The following is a 20,206-nucleotide window of genomic DNA, read 5'->3' on the forward strand; positions in this document are numbered from 1 at the left end:
GAACTAACCAGTAGGGACTCTCCATAAGGAAAATGAGCAACATTTTTTGGGAAAAAACTCTACAGAACTTTCTGCTTTGGAATTATAAAGCAAGTTTTCTTTAGATGTTCTTACTGGATGTATATCCAAAAGAGGTGTATCTGTTGTTGCTAATGCATTTTTAGACAATGTCATAAATGTCAAGGAGATATACTACTTTCAGACAGTGGATAGTCTAAAATTACTTTGAAAAACTACATTTAGACTGCCTGCAGTTTTGATGATGCTGAAATTAATGGGTGCATGCTTACTGACAAGCCGGGTACTGGGTTAAGCACTTTACACATGTCATCTTACTTACTGTTTCAACAACTCTGTGACTTAGATCAGGGGTTGGCAAACTTGTTTCTGTAATGCGTCATATAGAAAATATTTTAGGCTTCACAGATCGTATGATTTCTGTCACAGCTGCTCAACTCTGCTATTGCAGCACTAGAGCAGGCCGTAGGCCAAACACAAACAAATGTGACTGTTCAGTAAAACTTTACAGGGGGCAGGCTGGATTTGACCCATAGGCCCTAGTTTGCCAACCCTGATGTAGATTATCCCTATTACATTCTGCTTCATAGATGAAGAAATTGAGACTCAGCGAGCTTAAGTAACCTGCCCAAAGTCACACAGCTGACAAATAAGGAAGCCAGAATTTATACCAAGCTTTGCCTGACTCTGGAGTTTCATGCTCTTAACAGTTAACTGTCATCACAAGATTAGTTTTGTGTTAGTATAACAATGTGACTGATATTAAATACGTCTTTTTTTTTATTTGTTTGTTTGGAGCTAGGCTTTTGCTCTTGAAGTTATTAAATCCACTCATCAATGTTGGAAAGCATTGCTTATGAAGAAGTGTAATGGAGGAGCTATAAATTGGTAAGAATTTGTCCTTTCTATGTAAGTAACACTTTTATTATTAATTGGTATTAAACAGCCACATAATACTCAGATTTCAGATTTTTTTTAAAAGAAAATTTCATTTTTTTTTTTTTTAATGTAAACAATACAGAGTATCTACCTATTGAGCATTACTAAGTGTTGGGCACTATTAAACTAGGAATTGACATGATCCTTTTTCTCAAGGGATTTATAATTTAGTGGGAATACTGACAAATAAATGAACATTTAATTGAAATACATTGTGCAAAGATGAAAAATGCAATTTTTCAACATGTAAATCTATATGTTTTTTTTAATCTGATAACAACCATATAATTTCTTAGAAAGTAAAAGCCTTCTTATTCATCATGATCACTAGTTGATTAAGAGGAATTAATAGTAACATAAATCAAACATGTAATTTAAAACATTGAAATGCATATTCACCCATTTTTGGATATAGGGCTGAGTCCCTTTTAATATCATTTCCATATAGATTTTGTATATACTCTAACATAACATAGGATAGAAAATAAAGATTCTGTACTCCTTAAACTCCTTATAGCTTAAAATCCCTGACAGATTTTTAAAGTTCTTTTTAAAAAATCATTTAAACTATGTTATCCACACCCAATTTGATATCAAATTTTTGTAGTGATTCACCTTTATTGAGGCTTTTTAGGGCCTCGGTATTGTTTAAAGCCTGATAGTTTTATAACCTACTTAATGTTCATAGAAACAGTTCTTCCACACTCTTTCACAGTTCATCTGTGAACATAATTAATACTAAAATTTTGAAATTATAGTAACAAGTACAATTGACAAACACATTTAGGAACAAAAACAACTGGCTCTTGGTAAGTCTAAGTATAGGAGGCAAAAGCAGTCCTGTGGGGGTACTAAAGATATTACTATGAATACGATAAAGTCCCCGCGCTCTCTGAGCACACTCTGGGAATCAAGAGGGTCTTTAAGGAAATCACTAGAATAAGGTAATCAGATGGAGTAAAGAATTACTTAATCTCAAGGAATATTTTACCTAAGTCATCAAGAAGGCCCGTTTTGCCTACAACACAAATGCTTGGCATTCAAGATACTGACTTTGTTTCTCTTGCTTACTAAAGAAACACTGTCAACTCCTTGGCCTTCTCCCTTTTTTCTTACCTCCTATGCAGAGCACTCTTTTTTTTTTTTAAGCATAATCTTAAACTGTAGGTAATTGTTTCTAATATAAATAATATATTTTATTCACAGCAAAGCTGGATATGATTGAATGTCCTCTAGTCTTGTCTATCCTAGTAAATGGTGGACTGAGCTATTCTGTATGGTCTAAAATTAAGACTACAGTGTAATGAGTCCCTCCAGTATGAAGGGGAGGGTCTCTGACTGTCAGAGGAAATATTTGCTTGCTCTTTGCTTGTCTTATCTCCTTCCTGATCACATTTTCTAAAACACTTATGCAGTCTTTGATGAGACTTGAGTGTTTCCCCAGGTTTCCTCAGCTACAGAGCCAGAGACCTTTGTTTGGTTAGTATATCTATAACTTGAATTCATTCCTTCTGTACTGAGTCTAATTGTCCTTACTGTGAAGGTAACTTTATTTCTAAACTCTGGAATCATTTTGCTGTAGCCTCCTGAGTAATGATAAGGATTACATTAAGAGTTAACATTTATTAACTCTATACTATGTTCCAGGTTCTGAGTGATTTATATGTTATGTAATTAATACTCAAGAATCCTATAAAATATGTATTGTTATCTCCATTTTACACATGAAGAAATTGAGTCCACATAAAGAATTAGGTAACTTACCGAAGGTCACACAATGCATGGTGGAGCCAGGATTTAAACCATACTCTCTTTTTTTTTGAGATGGAGTCTTGCTCTGTTGCCCAAGTTGGAGCACAGTGGTGCGATCTTGGCCCACTGCAACCTCCACCTCCCAGGTTCAAGTGATTTGCAATTCTCCTGCCTCTTAAGTAGCTGGGATTACGTCAGCCTGAAACCACGCCTGGCTAATTTTTGTATTTTTAGTAGAGACTGCGTTTCTCCATGTTGGCCAGTCTGGTCTCGAATTCCTGGCCTCAAGTGATCGCTCGCCTCGGCCTCCCAAAGTGCTGGAAGTACAGGCATGAGCCACCACACCTGGCCTAAACCTTACTCTCTTAATAGCTATGTTCTTTTACCTCCTCTACATTTTTTACAACAAAATAACTTTTTTTAGTGTAAGAATTTTTAGGATGTAAGTTTCAGTATATACATCATATGCATCTAGAAAATTTAAAGTCAAGATCTTCAGAATTTTAACTTATTTTAATCCATATTTCTCTTATTTTTTTTTATCATAACTTAATTTGGAAATGTAGTCAGAGTTGTTAGTTTTTATTTCTTTTGCCTTTCTATAATGAATTGCCTTTCTTTCTTAATTCCTTAAACTGTACCATTATAGATTGGCAAGCTTCCTCTGCCTTCCTTTTTGAAACCCATTTTTCTCACTCAGTTCAGTTTAGGTCCAAACTATTGTAGACATTCTCTCAATGTATATGTAATACACAGTATTAAGCAGGGAAATTGTTAGAGAACGCAGATGCATTGTCCCCTTCTTTAAACCTAGAGTATTAGTATCTTTAGGAGGTAGAGTCTAAACATGTATGTTTTTCAAGCCCCCCATGTGATTCTGATGAGCCTCTCTGCTTAAGAACTGTATTATAATTATTATTATCATTATTATTATTATTTGAGACAATGTCTTGCTCTGTTGCCCAGGCTGGAGTGCAGGGGCGCGAACATGACTCACTGCAGCCTCGACCTCCCAGAGTTAAGTGATCCTCCCACCTCAGCCTCCCAAGTACAGGCATGCACCACCGTACCTGGCTACTTTTTAAATTTTTTATATAGACAGGATCTTGCTAAGTTGCTAGGGATAGTCACAAACTCCTGGGCTCAAGCAATCCACCCACCTCAGCCTCCCAAAGTGCTGGGATTACAGGTGTGAGCCACTGTGCCTGGCCTTAAGAATCATAAAATCCAAACTTGTTCTCATGGAAAAACAAACAAGGCCTTCCAAGATTTAGATAACCTTTCTTGCCTCATTTTCCATCACTTCGTCTCCTATTTTGTGTTACAATAACTGAAGGCCACTTGTCACTCCTTACAAACACTGTGCTTGTAGTGATCTTTAGGCCTTTATTCATTTTGTTTCCTTTGCCATGATTGTCTTCTCATTTCTTGAACTGGCCATGTTACTCATCTTTTAAGATTTAATTTTTACTTTGTCTTCTCTAGGAAACATTCCCTCATATAGTTTGCTAGTTGAAATGCCAGTACTCTCTGTATTCCTTGTTCTCTGCGGATTTTCGTCATTACATCTGTCACAGTTATTAAGTACTTGGTTCATGAATTTATCTTCTTCTCTAGAATATAAGTTCCTCAAGAGCAGATGAATAAAGATGCCTTATTCATCTTTATATTCCTAATGCCTGGCATGTAGTAGCTACTCAATAAATATCTGTTGGAGTAAATTGTTGAATAATATTTTAAAGCCAACAATTTTTTTTTTTTTTTTTCCGAGGCAGAGTCTCACTCTATTGCCCAGGCTGGAGTGCAGTGGTGCAATCTCAGCTCACCACAACCTCCGCCTCCCGGGCTCAAGCAGTTCTCCTGCCTCAGCCTCCCAAGTAGTTGGGATTACAGGCACCCACCACCATGCCTGGCCAATTTTTGTATTTTTAGTAGAGACGAGGTTTCACCATGTTGGCCAGGCTGGTCTCAAACTCCTGACTGCAGGTGATCCACCTGCCTCAGTCTCCCAAACTGCTGGGATTACAGGCGTGAGCCACCACTCCTAGCCTTGTTTTTGTTTTTTTTTTAATCCAGGTAGTGACTCTTCTCTTTTCAGGAGCACTGCATTTATTAAGTTCTTTTAATTGATTCCTTGAAAATTCTCTTTCTCAGAATAAGTTTTTTGTTGTTGTTGTTGTTGTTTATTTTTTCCACTGCTGAGTGTTTACTCTGAAAGCTAAATATTCTTTTAACAGAGAGAATTTTATTATTTCTAGTCTTACCTAAGAAAACTTTAAACTCGATTCTGGGAGAAGTCATTTTTTGACATTTGAGTTTATTCTTCAGTCCTCTCCCACTCTCTCTTCAACCAGTTGATATACCTTATTAAGAAATCAGAAATGTACTATTGTGTTTACTACTTTATTTTATTAACCATTATTTATTTTGATCCATCTGTCTTACATATTTTCCAAGTTTTGATTGATTCTTGGGTGCGTTCTAGCTGTAAAACTGCACTAATTTAAATTAGGTCTATCTCCTAATGCTACCCTCCCCCCTGCTCCCTCCCCACAAGGGACACAAACTCATCCTTTTTTATGGCTGCATAGTATTCCATGGTGTATATGTGCCACATTTTCTTAATCCAGTCTGTCACTGATGGACATTTGGGTTGATTCCAAGTCTTTGACATTGTGAATAGTGCTGCAATAAACATATGTGTGCGTGTGTCTTTATAGCAGCATGATTTATAATCCTCTGGGTATATACCCAGTAATGGGATGGCTGGGTCAAATGATATTTCTAGTTCTAGATCCTTGAGGAATCACCACACTGTTTTCCACAATGGTTGAACCAGTTTACAGTCCCACCAACAGTGTACAAGTGTTCCTATTTCTCCACATCCTCTCCAGCACCTATTGTTTCCTGATTTTTTAATGATCGCCATTCTAACTGCTGTGAGATGGTACCTCATTGTGGTTTTGATTGCTTTTCTCTGATGGCGAGTGATGATGAGCATTTTTTCATGTGTCTATTGGCTGCATGAATGTCTTCTTTTGAGAAGTGTCTGTTCATATCCTTTGCCCGCTTTTTGATAGGATTGTTTGCTTTTTTCTTGTAAATTTGTTTGAGTTCTTTGTAGGTTCTGGATATTAGCCCTTTGTCAGATGAGAAGATTGCAAAAATTTTCTCCCGTTCTGTAGGTTGCTTGTTCACTCTGATGGTAGTTTCTTTTGCTGTGCAGAAGCTCTTTAGTTTAATTAGATCCCATTTGTCAATTTTGGCTTTCATTGCCGTTGCTTTTGGTGTTTTAGACATGAAGTCTTTGCCCATGCCTATGTCCTGAATGGTGTTGCCTAGGTTTTCTTCTAGGGTTTTTATGGTTTTAGGTCTAATATGTAAGTCTGTAATCCATCTTGATTTAATTTTCATATAAGGAGTAAGGAAAGGATCCAGTTTCAGCTTTCTACTTATGGCTAGCCAATTTTCCCAGCACCATTTATTAAATAGGGAATCCTTTCCCCCTTTCTTGTTTTTGTCAGGTTTGTCAAAGATCAGATGGCTGTAGATGTGTGGTATTATTTCTGAGGGCTCTGTTCTGTTCCATTGGTCACCAACATGGCACATGTATACATATGTAACAAACCTGCACGTTGTGCACACGTACCCTAGAATTTAAAGTATAATAATACTTTTTAAAAAAATAAATAAAATAAAATAAAATAAATAGAAAGTGCTTCAAACAGTGCCTGGTCCAGAGTAAAAGCTACTTAAGTGTTAGCTATTATTATTCTTCTTCTTGTTGTTGTTGTTTGTTATTACTACTATGGAGAGAGAATACTTAATGAATTCCAAGTTTAACATGGTTATTATTCTCAGAGTAGATGCAGTGTGGGTCAACTCCTGAATTCATAAAAGTCCCATTCTGGCTGTTGCAATGCCTGACATAAAGGGAACCGTCTTTTCTATTCAGGGAACGCAGATGCCAAAAGTCACTTCATATTAAATATTTGCATCATTTTTTATTCTGATGTCCATGTGCATGAAGTTTTCAGTTTTGGGTATGAAAATGGCTCTTAGTGCTAACATTTGTATTTGTCCATGAAAAGCACTAGTTTAAAGAATTAAACTGAAAATTTTAATATAAGGGAACCGGTGAATTTAGTGTCTTGTAGCTTTCAAAAAGAGGAAACGTGTTTCTTTAATATTTAGTATGGATTAATTGGCTTTATTAGCTCATTTTCAACATGGGCCTCTAAAATGTCATTTAATGTCACCTTTCGTTTTGAATAGATACAAGGCATTTTAATTCACTTTATAGAATCAAAAGTGATTTTTTAAAAAGGTAGTACACTTACAATGCATGAATATAATTATTAACATACCTTGTAAACTTTCTTATAAAATGTTTGCACATTTTATGAATTTGGCTATAAATTCTGACAAGATGAATTGAGCAAATCGCTTTCTTAATATTTTAATTCAAAAAGCCTAAAGGGAAGAAGAGAATAATGGCCAACTGGAAATTTAGTATTATCCTTACATTTAAAGTGCAAACCATTACAATGTAATAAAATTAATCCAGACATTTCCGGGGAGCGGGGGGGAACTGCACTAATTCAGTTGCTTAGCATTTCTTTGCTCATAAACTTTTTTTATTAACAATCATTCTCCTGTTTAACATATTCTATATAGTACTGCCAGAATTATCTTTCAAAAGTATGAATATGACTCATTTTTATGCCTAAAAACACCTTATGATTCCCTTCAAAAATGGGATTTCATCCAACCCTTCTGTTCTTAAACAATGTGTCCAAACCTGCCCTCCAGCCTCTTGGGCTCTTCCTTCCTATCCCCTTGTCTGTCTTCAGTGGACATCTTCATATTTTTGAAGAAGCAGTTTAGATGTCATCTCTGCACAGTTTCATTTTTGTTGGGCTGTTGTATCACTGCTGTACATACCTCTATGTAGAACTGGGGGTGGAATTTTATTTTTTTATTTTGTTTTATTTTTTTTTTTAGACGGAGTCTCGCTCTGTCGCCCAGGCTGGAGTGCAGTGGCACAATCTCGGCTCACTGCAAGCTCCGCCTCCCGGGTTCACGCCATTCTCCTGCCTCAGCCTCCCGAGTAGCTGGGACTACAGGCGCCCGCCCCTGCGCCTGGCTAATTTTTTCTGTTTTTAGTAGAGACGGGGTTTCACCATGGTCTCGATCTCCTGACCTTGTGATCCGCCCGCCTCGGCCTCCCAAAGTGCTGGGATTACAGGCGTGAGCCACCGCGCCCGGCCGGATTTTTTTTTTAACACTTTGTATTGAGTTTTTACCTCAGCACTTGATAGCAGGACTTGACATAGTAGGTAGTCTAAATATGCTTACTGAATAAATAAATATATTCAATTCATCTAAATTATTTAGGTCTTGAAGTTGTTTCTTTTTACATTCCTAGAGAAAGGTATATTTAATCTCGCACTTCCTTTTTTTTTTTTTTTTTTTTTTTTTTTACCTTAAGTTCCGGGATACATGTGCAGAACGTACAGGTTTGTTGACATAGGTGTACATGTTCCGTGGTGGTTTGCTGCACCCATCAACCCATCACCTAGGTGTTAAGCCCTGCCTGCATCAGCCATTTGTCCTGATAATCTCCCTCCCTTCCCCCCACCAACAGGCCCAGTGTGTGTTGTTCCCTTCCCTGTGACCATGTGTTCTGATTGTTCAGCTCCCACTTGTAAGTGAGAACATGCAGTGTTTGGTTTTCTGCACCTGCATTAGTTTGCTGAGGATGATGGCTTCCAGCTTCATCCACGTCCCTGCAAAGGACCTGACCTCATTTCTTTTTATGGCTTCATAGTATCCTATGATGTATATGTACCACATTTTCTTTATCCATTCCATCACTGATGGGCATTTGGGTTGGTTCCATGTCTTTGCTATTGTGAATAGTGCTGCAATAAACATACGTGCACGTGAGTCTTAATAATAGAATGATTTATATTTCTTTGGATATATACCCAGTAATGGGATTGCTGGGTCAAATGGTATTTCTGGTTCTAGGTCCTTGAGGAATCACCACACTGTCTTCCACAATGGTTGAACCAATTTACACTCCCACCAACAGTGTAAAAGCATTCCTATTTCCCCACAGCCTCAGCATCATCTGTTGTTTCTCGACTTTTTAATAATTGCCATTCTGATAATAATTGCCATTTTAATAATTGCCATTCATGGCATCAAGTAGTATCTCATTGTGGGTTTGATTTGTATTTCTCTAATGATCGGTGATGATGAGCTTTTTTTCATATGTTTGTTGGCTGCATAAATGTCTTCTTTCAAGAAATGTGTGTTCCTATCCTTTGCCCACTTTTTAATGGTTTTTTTTTTTTCTTGTAAATTTATTTAAGTTCTTTGTGGATTCTGGATATTAGCCCTTTGTCAGATGGATAGATTGCAAACATTTTCTCCCATTTTCTAGGTTGTCTGTTCACCCTGATGCTAATTTCTTTTGCTGTGCAGAAGCTCTTTAGTTTAATTAGATCCCACTTACCAATTTTGGCTTTTGTTGCAATTGCTTTTTGTGTTTTAATCATTAACTCTTTGCCCATGCCTATGTCCTAAATTATATTGCCTAGGTTTTCTTCTAGGGTTTGTATGGTTTTTGGTTTTTACATTTAAGTCTTTAATCCATCTCGAGTTAGTTTTTTGTATAAGGTGTAAAGAAGGGGTCCAGTTTCAGTTTTCTGCATATGGCTAGCCAGTTTTCCCAGCACCATTTATTAAATAGGGAATCATTTCCCCATTGCTTGTTTTCGTCAGGTTTGTTGAAGCTCAGATGGTTGTAGATGCGTGGTGTTATTTCTGGGGTTCCATTGGTCTATATGTCTGTTTTGGTACCAGTAATATGATACTTTTTCATGTATTGATAGCCTCAGTTGTTTTGCCTTTGTGTACATTTATCCCAAGGTCACTTCCTTCTATAAACTCTGGAGGTTATGGTCTAAAATTTTTGTCATTCTGATCTCTTTAAATTTTCTCTCTCCCTTTTTCTTGACCACTTTGCTTTAGAATAAAAAGCCTTGACATATCTTTATCCTGGACACTGTCTTTGAGGATTGTAACTGTGGGCCATTATTTGATTTGAGATTTACTTGAAAAAAATGGTTTTCCCTTCACTAAAGCACTATTATCTGTCTACTAATATACTTTATTATTTTTGTATGTAATTTGGGTTTGTTGTACACAGCATTTTTGGTTTTACTGATTTTTTGCTCTAATATCATCTTGTTTTGGTCAACAAAGGTGTATATAGGTCATGTAACATTTATACATTTAAAATATAATATTTAGTATCTTAATATAAAAAGGAAAGCAGTGCATTCTTTTTAGTTTTTTTTTTTTTTTTTTAAGTTTCGTTTATAGTGGGCACTAAAAGCTTAGTCATCCCTCCTTTAAATGATTATACTGCTTTTCCCCTGGCAGGTCATAGTCATAGTTTGAGAACTAAAAAGAATCTTAAAGATTAAAAGCTCCTTAGGGGGCTGCATGATTCAGTATTGTGTCTCCAGCATCTAGAAAAGTCCCTGACAAGTAGTATGATTTTTTTGAATTGGCTAATAAATATGAATCAATGTTAAACAACTATTTTTACATGAAGGCCAGTTCAGAAAAAATAAAAATATTTCTTGGTATCATGCCTTTTATTACACTTTTAAACATTCAAAGTACAAATTATTAAATCCAAGAGGGGGTAAAGTACATATATGTATGTGCACACACATATTTACATACATATATGTTCTTACAAGCTAGATTACATATATTATTGACTGAAAGGACGTGAGTGAGGATGTTGGCACTGTTTTTAGCTGTCGAAGAGCCTATTTGGTAAATAGAAGAAACTTTGTAATCTTTCATTCTATTAGGATGATTTTTATGTATCATCCTATTTTATATATACATATACATAGATACATACATATATATAATATATATATATATATGTATATATATTTTTTTGAGACATTGCCTCACTCTGTCACCCAGGCTGGAGTGCAGTGGCGCCATCTCGGCTCACTGCAACCTCCACCACCCAGGTTCAAGTGATTCCCCTGCCTCAGCTTCCCAAGGAGCTGGGATTACAAGTGTGTGCCACCATGACTGGCTAATTTTTGTATTTATAATAGAGATGGGGTTTCACCATGCTAGCTAGACTGGTCTCAAACTCCTGACCTCAGCTAATCTGCCCACCTTGGCCTCCCAAAGTTCTGGGATTACTGGCGTGAGCCACCGCACCCAACCGCTCATATATTTTTTTAAGGTGAAAAAATAGCAGGGTCAGTTTACTTTCCCAAGATATCCACTACTGGTTACTTGTCAAGACATTTTATCAGAGATATTTTTTAAAATTTTTTTAATTTTTAAAATTAAAATTTTAAATACTTTTAAATTTTACTGTGCTGGCTTAAATATTGTCATTGTTTTCTGATATTCCTATTCATAGTTTCATTTTGTCGTAGGAGTAGAGGATTACTTTAGAAGTGGGTTGTCAGCAAACACCACATGTTCTCATTCATAGGAGGCAACTGAACAATGAAAACACTTGGACACAGGAAGGGGAACATCACACACTGGTGCCTGTCGTGGGGTGGGGGGAGGGGAGAGGGATAGCATTAGGAGATATACCTAATGTAAATGACGAGTTAATGGGTGCAGCACACCAACATGGCACATGTAAATGTATGTAACAAACCTGCATGTTGTGCACATGTACCCTAGAACTTAAGTATAATAAAAAAAAAAAAGAGACAGAGAGAGGAAAAAAGAAAAAGAAGTAAGGTTATCAGATTTAACAGATTAAAAATACAGGACACCAGTTAAATCACTTTTTCTTCTATTTAAATATTTCAGAATAACAAATATTTTTCCATGTAAGTGTGTGTGTCTCTTTCAACATTTGGGACATACTTATACTACCAAACAAATAGTTTGTTGCTTATTTGAAATTCAAATGTAATTGGTTGTTCTGTATTTTATATGGCAACTGTATCTAGAAAAGACTCACCCCCTCCATCCACCATCCTTTTCCCAGAATTTCCAGGGAATGTTTTACTTTGGTTTAGTTATAATGTTAAAAGCATTATATGTATTGTAATTAGTACTTTGTATACCATACTTTCTTCACAGGACCAGCACTTTTTTTACAGTGTCTAATTTTTTGCCTGGTTCTTTTTAAATTTATTTTTGACAGTCATCAAGGAAACATCTGACTTACAAGGCTCTGCCTTTTTCAATTTTCAGCTTGCTTAAACGTGAGCTGTAGAAAAGAGAATACAAGAAAACTTCATCATTTTTTTTCCCTCAACTTTTAGTTTAAGTTCTGGGGTACATGTGCAGGATGTGGAGTTTTGTTACATAGGTAAACGTGCCATGTGGCAAAAAAGCTTAGCCTTAAAGATGTTACTGCTAACTTTCATCAAATTCTATTCATGCCAAGAATGAAAATGAATCCCACATTAGGAGTCTGGATAAAAACCAAAATGACCACTTATTATAATCACTGTATACTCAGTGTCATCAATTACAGCGAGATATAGACAGATGTTTTTTATCACTGATATCTCAATATATTTCACAAAGCTATTGTGAAAATAAATTTGATAATGTATATCCTTAGGTCCACTTGAGGGGGAATATGTTTACGTGTGTTTTACCTATTATTTTATCTTTTAGGGATCTGCTAATCACTTTTTCTTCTATTTAAAAAAGTTAATTTGGCTTTAACTCCCTTCTCTACCACCTCTTTCTTTATCCATTTTAATCTGCCTGTTCCTTTGATGAAATTTTAAAAAATCAGTCTTAATATGTTTCAGAGGAATAATGCTTTTGCTTTCGTCTAGAGATTGGCAATATGTAATGAGTGGCATGCTTTTAGAGGTATAGGAAAGGTGGCGTTTGACTCTATGGAGGCTTCCCTAGTCAGGGAAGGAGCTGCTATTCCTATGCCTGGCTGAACTTCCCTACGTATAAGAAAATAAACTTTATATTTGTATAGTTTCCTCTTTAATCTCCTTATCTGTGAAAGAGATTCTGCAAAAACTTTAAGTAGCTCATTACTACGTTTGTCACCTTGCTTAGAGGAAAATTTATCCTAGGTCCCATTCAGTGGGTCAAATTTGCTTCCTCTTTTCTTCAATAAAGGTGAAGTGCAATTGTGGTATAGCTTTTTATATATACCTGGAAATTATTAGGATTTGTGTAATATAATTTTTAAAAATCTTTTGTCATTCTGGAGAGTGCTTTGCTGTGGACTACTCTATACTTTTAACCTTGCCTGAAAGAATATACAATAATCTTCATTGTCTTAATTTTTATTCATTCAGTTTCTAGTCATTGGTTGAAAGAATACAACTGATGTGGAGTATTTGGAGTTAGTTAGTTTTTGGGGTTTTTTTTTGGTAATTGTTTCTTTTTATCCTGTTTAATAATAACATTCTCTTTTCCTCTCCAGCACAAACGTGCAGATATCTGATAGCCCTTTCCGTTGCACTCAAGAGGAAGCAAGATCATTAGTTGAATCGGTAAGGGGCAAACGTCCAAGACATCCTTTAATCTTACAAATGTCATAGGAAGTCTAGTAGAAATTCTGAAATCTCTAGCAATGAAATGTGTCAAGTCCTTTTGAGAAGCATAAAGTTTACAAATCACACTGAAATCTACTTTTTAAATTCAAGGAATTTAAATGAAAAACTTTAAAACTTTTTAGTTGAGTTTTTAAATTTTGTATTTGAAAGTACATTAACCATTTAGCTAATTTCATATGATGCTGCTTTTCTTATCATCAGTTTATTATTGTTTATATAAATATGCTCTCCTCTGTACTGTTGTATCTCCATGAATTATCTTCTGCCCAGCCTCTACATTGGAACTGGCTATTGGCACAGTTCCAGCTTAGGAAAAAAAATTGGCCCAGCATGGGAGCTCATTCCCGTAATCCCACCACTTTGGGAGGCCAAGGCAAGTGGATTACTTAACGCCGGGAGTTTGACACCAGCCTGGCCAACATAGCGAAACCCCATCTCTACTAAAAATATAAAAAGTTAGCTGGGCCTGGTGGTACATGCCTGTAATCCCAGCTACTTGGCAGGCTGAGGTGCAAGAATCACTTGAACCTGGGAGGCAGAGGTTGCAGTGAACTAAGATTGTGCTGCTGCTCTCCAGCCAGGCCGACAGAGTGAAACTGTCTCAAAAAAAAAAAAAAATTGAAAATAAAATAAAATTACGTTTTTCACCTTAAGAAAAATAAAATTGGTAAGACCCTTTGCTTTTTTATTTCCCTTTAGTTTGGCTGTCTCACATGCTTTCTTTCTGTAAGCTGAGATGATATGCTTAGATTTTTATATGTCTTAGTGATAATGCTGCATAGAGGCAACTGAATTTATTAGTAAATTAATGACTGATTCGGAGATTACTAAATTAGAAAATTTATATTCAGATAATCAAGTAATATTGCTTATATAAAGTATATTTAGGAGTGGTCTTAGGCTAGAAATATCATTTATAAATTAAGGGTTTTTAAGAACTATGAAGTTGAAAAACTAGTGAATTTAGATCTTTACACCAAGAACAACTAAAATGTTCCTAAATGTTAGCTGATCACTGTGGCTGCTTTTAATTTATTGGGTTTTGTTTTTTTTTTTTTTTTTTTTCACTAATGTAGTGACTATCTAGTGCCTGTTATGTGGTAAGATATAGGTGCTGGGAATGCAGTATTAAAGAAAAGATACAAAAACCTCTGCCCTTGTGTAGCTCGCATTTTATCTGGAGAGATGGATAAGAAGGAAATATGCAAGTAAAATAATGAGCGTTTCAGAGAGCAAAAATGCCTTCTGAAAAATGACAAAAATGAGCAGGGACAAGGGGATAAAATGCCGGAAATGGGATAGGAGTTGTAGTTATTAAAAAAGCGGCCAGCCACAGCCTTACTAAGAAGAGGGCTGAATATGTGCCAAGAATTGTAGAAGGTAAGGTCAGGTGAAGGAAGAACATTCAAGGCTACACTCCCAGAGGCCCTGAGGCAAGAGGATTTCTGAGGTATTCAAGAAACACCCAAGGTGACCATAGTGACTGGTAGAGAAGAGAAAGTATGGGGAGAAAGGAGATGAGATTAGAAATGTTTGGATCTGGGTTTGAAAATGGGGGTCAGTTATGAAAGACTCTGTGCAGGCTATTTAAGGATTGCGTTTCTTATTCTGAATGAGGTAGGGAACCATTAAAATATTTTCAGCAAAGGAGTGGTCTAATCTGACTTTGATTTTAACAAGATCATTCTGGCTGCATTGGTGAGAATGGGCTGTAGGCCATAATTAGATTCAAGAAGATACAAGGAAGCTGTCACAATAATGCAGGCCACATTATTTTCTCCAAGTTATCAGTTTTGTATCTATGTAGATTATATTCAGAATTTGGTTTTCATTACTTCTTTAAGGATAAAAATGAAGGGAAACAAAAACTTTTCATCTTTGTACAAGCAGTCTGTCTCACTAATCTCAGATTAAGTCTATTCCATGTATTTCAGTTGTAGATTCATAAATAATACAGGAGATACTTGTCTTAAAATTAGCCACAGGCTCAAAGTTTCTATATTAGATCCTGTTTTTTTCATTGCTTTCTGTCACTTTAGTGGCAAAACAATAAAAAAAAATTGGAGGACATATATATGATCTATTTAGATTAGAGGAATAAGATTATAATTCAGAAAGGTTAACATACAGCCTTAATTACCTGACTTGGTAACTTGGTTGAGCTTTATAATAATGAAGAAGACACTATACTGAATAATTTTTCACTGAGAATACTGCATCAGAAATTCACAAATTAGAGAAACCAGTGCCTCTTCACTAGCTCAGTGGAACTTCATGTATGCCAGTTTTCATCATTAAATATTTGTAAGTCAAAGAATTACCCCATTAGCACCCTCATGAATGATTTGGGATTCTTAGAGCCCAGATTAGTTAACACCCTTCTCATATAAAGTTTAATTTGTAATAATGAAATTCTTTGTCATAAAAGCATTTTGTCTCATTTCCTCTTTTCAGAATCACATTGAAGTGTTTGAATCAGATTATTTAGGTGTATATTTCCATGTCTCTTCATTTTGCTGTATACTGAATATTGTGCAGTCTTCAAAGTGCTGTCAGGTTTTTTTTTTTTTTTTTTGTCCTTTAATTGCTAAGAATAATTGAAGACACAGAAGCAGAAGTCATTCATCATACTTGATCAGATTCAGACCGTATCAAGTCCTGGGTTTGTATGAAACAAATTAGAAGACCCAGATTTTGTTAGTAGCTTAGAATGAGCAAATTAACAAGTCTAACATGTACCTAAGTAATATTATCTTGAGACTTATCTGTAGGTGTTAAATGAGTCCGAAGTATGGTCACTAAAAGGCCAGACAATAATGGAAGTTTTCACTTTTGAGATGCATATTGCTAGAATACTTAGGACGTGTTGATTGAGATTTTAGAATATGGTTAACTGCTTTGTACTTTTAAAATAGACAAAGAAAAGAAAAGAAATAGACTAAACTTTTCAGTGGTTAATAGAACTATTGTAGGAAGTATATGCTGGATAAACATATATTGATCAAAACACAATTAAGTGTAACACTGAGACTAAACAAATTGTTAGTCATCCAACAATGCGTACAAATCAGTTGGGAAAAATATTGTCAGAATATCCAAGAAAAATAAAATATAAACTGACAAATTGATGAAAATTATTAAGAACCATCTTAGAAACAAAATAGAAAATATCTACAGAAGTAATTTATTGTACTTAGGTTAGAGATCTTAAGAAGGATAGATCTAAAAAGATTTCAGAAGGAGAATTTAAATGATCAAAATGATTATTGGGCATTGTTTACAAATATAGATGTTTGAACTATATATCATCACAGAAAGCATGACTGTATCGTAACAAGTTTTGTTCATTTGATCCCAACACACTAGGGAACCATAAAAGGCAGAGAGAGTGCTCTCAGTGGGCTACAGCATGTGGACCCTGGCAACAGGACCCTGTATGTAATAGTTCAACTGCAGGACCACTCAATTATTATGATTTTTTTTTTTTTTGAGACACATGTTCTAGCTCTGCCGTCTAGGCTAGAGTGCAGTGGCATGATCATATAGTTCACAGCAGCCTTGACTTCCTGAGCTCAATTGATCCTCCCACCTCAGCTTCCCAAGTTGCTGGGACTACAGGAGTGTGCCACCACACCTGGCGAAGTTTTTCTAATTTTTGGTAGTTGGGGGGGGGCAGTCTCACTATATTGCCCAGGCTGGCCTCAGATTTCTGGCCTCCAGCAGTCCTCCCACCTCAGCCTCCCAAAGCACTGAGATTACAGGTGTAAGCCAACGCACCCAGCCTACATTTCTTTTTGTAAAGTTTTTTTTTTTCTTTTTAACCACCTGATTTTATAGCCAAAAGATATGAGATTCTTCCCCAATACTTGAGAATTTTGTGACTAACAGTTGGATCTTTATTTCAGGGAGCAAGGCTCAGAGCATTTATAGAGAACAAAGAATGTGTGTTTGTGTGTGCATGTGTGTATGTGTATGCAAAGACATGATTTGCCTTTCAGATAATATTAGTTGATAGTCTTTAAAGATGTTTGATTTGACTATTGGGGGTTAAGATGCTACTTTTAGGACCCTTTAGCTAAATATTATTTTGGGAATGTTGAGAAGATTCAAACAAAATGTACAAGATTAATCTAATGGACATACATAATTAGTGAATACATGATTTTTTCAAGTATATGTACACATTTCCAAAAATTGAATAGATATTAGACCACAGATAGAGTTGCAAAAGACTTGCTGTCATGCAGACCACATTCTCTGTCTACAATATAATCCATTATGAAAATATTAAGAGAAAACACATGTTCATGTGTTTGGAAATTTAAAAGTACTTATACATAAATCAGGCCTGAAAAATATAAATAATTTATATTTAAAGCTAAAATATTTAAAATTGAAAGACAACTGAGTCAATGTATGTTAAAACTTATGTAATGCAGCAAAAATAGTTCTTGAGAAATTAAATGTATACAATATAGCAGAAATGAAAGAAAATTATAGAAGTTCAACTTAACAATTACTCTGTTCATTTTTCTGACTTTTTATATTAGAAGAAAATAGAGTAAATATTTAATGAAACGGAAAACAAATAATGACAGGATCAACTAAAACAAAAGCTGCATTTTCTTTCTTTTAAGACTAATTATATAGACCTGTGGCAAGAAAGATGATGAAATAGAATAGGCATAAATAAAAATAGCAAGAATTAAAATGAAGACATAACTACAGGCATAAGACATATTTAAATAATCAGAAGAGAATACTGAAAAGCTTTTTGCAACAACTTTCTAAACACAGATGAATTGAGAATTTTGTTTAAAATATAAATTGCCAATATCAAATCAAGAATAAATAGAAAACCCAAATAAACTTGTAAAACAATACTTAATCATGAAGATGGCCATTTTTCCCATATTAATTAATGAAGTCAGTCTGTTTTTTTCATCTGAATCCCAATGAGGTTTTCACTGAACCTCACAGGGTAATTCTAAAATGTATATGAAATAGTAAAGGGCCAAGAATAAACTAGAAAGGATTAATAAATTTAAGTAAAGGGGGAAAAAAACTGTAAACAGTAGAAGAAACCTTAAAATAAGTCACAAGATAAGCCATTGATTGGAAGGAGATATTTTCATATAAATGATAAAAGGACTAGCATCTAAAATAATAACTTATTCAAACTCACAAGATAAAGATAACCCAGTAGAAAAAAAAATGTGTAAACAGCATGAATAGACAGCTCACAAAAGAGGAAACATACAATGACCACTAAACATCATAATTTGCTTTATCTTACTTGTAATTAGTGGGATCAAAATAAAACACAATACAATTTTACAGTTGTAGATTACCAGAAGTTTAAAAGTCTGTTAATACCAAGAGTTTTTAGGCAAGTGAAGAAAGGGAACCTTTCATACTTGATGGTATGATGGGCATATAGATGGCTACAACTACTTTGAAGAACGTTAAGTAATTTCTACTAAACTTGATGCTTATAATTCACTACTCAGAAATTACCTTCTAGGTACACATCTTACAGAGACACTATACATGTGTTTATGATCAGAAATGGAAAAATTAGAAACGGAATTAAATGTCTATTGATAAGAGACTGGGTGAAAAAAGTGGGATACATACAGTATGTACCGTTTATATATTTTTTAAAAAGCAGTAGCACATATTTTTTATGAATACAAACACATATGGTATTACATTTTAGAAACATAAATAAGAAAAGTAAATGTCAATTTCAGCACTGTGGCCAAAAGTTACCCCTGAGAAGGGAGGAGAATAAATAAGATTTTTATTTTTAATATACAGGGAGAAAGAGTTCAGTTATAAAGATCTGAAATGACAATATTAACTCTTCTAAATCTAGAGAGTAGGTATGTGTTGTAATGGTCTCTGCATACAGAATATGTTTGAAGTATTTTGTAATTTAAAAAATTTATATGCCCAGAAAAACAATTTAAAAAGATTAATAAAGCCAAAGCTAGTTCTTTGAGAAGACCGTAAAACTGATAAGCCTTTAGGCAGAATGATCAGGAAAGAAAAGAAGACACATTTTTCAAAGTAAGGCACGAAACAAGTAGTATCACTGCTAATTCTACAGATATTAAGAGAAAAATAAGAAATATGAATATATTTTATATAAATAAATTTGACAGCCTGCATGAAATTGATAGATGCCTTGAAATACATAAACTACCAAGGCTCACTGAAGATGACATAGGCATAAACAAATTAAATTTGTACTTAAAAACCTTTCTATAAGCACAACTCTAAGCCCAGTTGGCTTCTACTACTATTGTTCAGTATTGTACTGAAGGTTCTAGCCAGTGCAATAAGGCAATAAAAAGATGTAAAAGGCATTCAGATTGTGAGGGAAGTGGCATGAATGTCTCTGTAGCAAGTTCAACAAATTCTACCTAAAAACGACTAGAATAAGTGAGCTTAGTAAGATTGCAGGACATGAGATTAATATAGCAAACAATTGCAGGCCGGTTGCGGTGGCTCACACTTGTAATCCCAGCACTTTGGTAGGCCAAGACGGGTGGATCGCCTGAAGTCAGGAGTTCAAGACCAGCCTAGCCGACATGGTGAAACCCCATCTTTACTAAAAATACAAAAATAAGGCAGGCATGGTGGCGCACGCCTGTAATCCCAGCTACTCAGGAGGCTGAGGCAGGATAATTACTTGAACACAGGAGGCGAAGGTTGCAGTGAGCTGAGATCGTGCCACTGCACTCCAGCCTGGGCGACAGAATAAGACTCTGTCTCAAAAAAAAAAAAAAGAAAACAACAACAACAAAAAAACAAAATACAAAAACTTAGCCAGGCGTGGTGGTGGACGCCTATAATCCCAGCCACTGGGGAGGCTG

General features: G+C 35.3%; 1 protein-coding gene across 1 annotated transcript in view; it reads left to right on the forward strand.

Moving 5' to 3' along the window:
- The window catches only part of LOC105486306 (inorganic pyrophosphatase 2), a 112,064-nt gene that overhangs the window by 82,425 nt on the left and 9,433 nt on the right, over positions 1-20,206 (forward strand). Inside the window, exons 9-10 of the mRNA XM_011749141.3 lie at positions 821-906; positions 13,193-13,262. Coding sequence (XP_011747443.1) covers positions 821-906; positions 13,193-13,262 — 156 coding nt within the window. The remainder of the gene's footprint in view (positions 1-820; positions 907-13,192; positions 13,263-20,206) is intronic.

Source organism: Macaca nemestrina, chromosome 3, assembly GCF_043159975.1.
Source record: "Macaca nemestrina isolate mMacNem1 chromosome 3, mMacNem.hap1, whole genome shotgun sequence".
Lineage (NCBI taxonomy): Eukaryota > Metazoa > Chordata > Mammalia > Primates > Cercopithecidae > Macaca > Macaca nemestrina.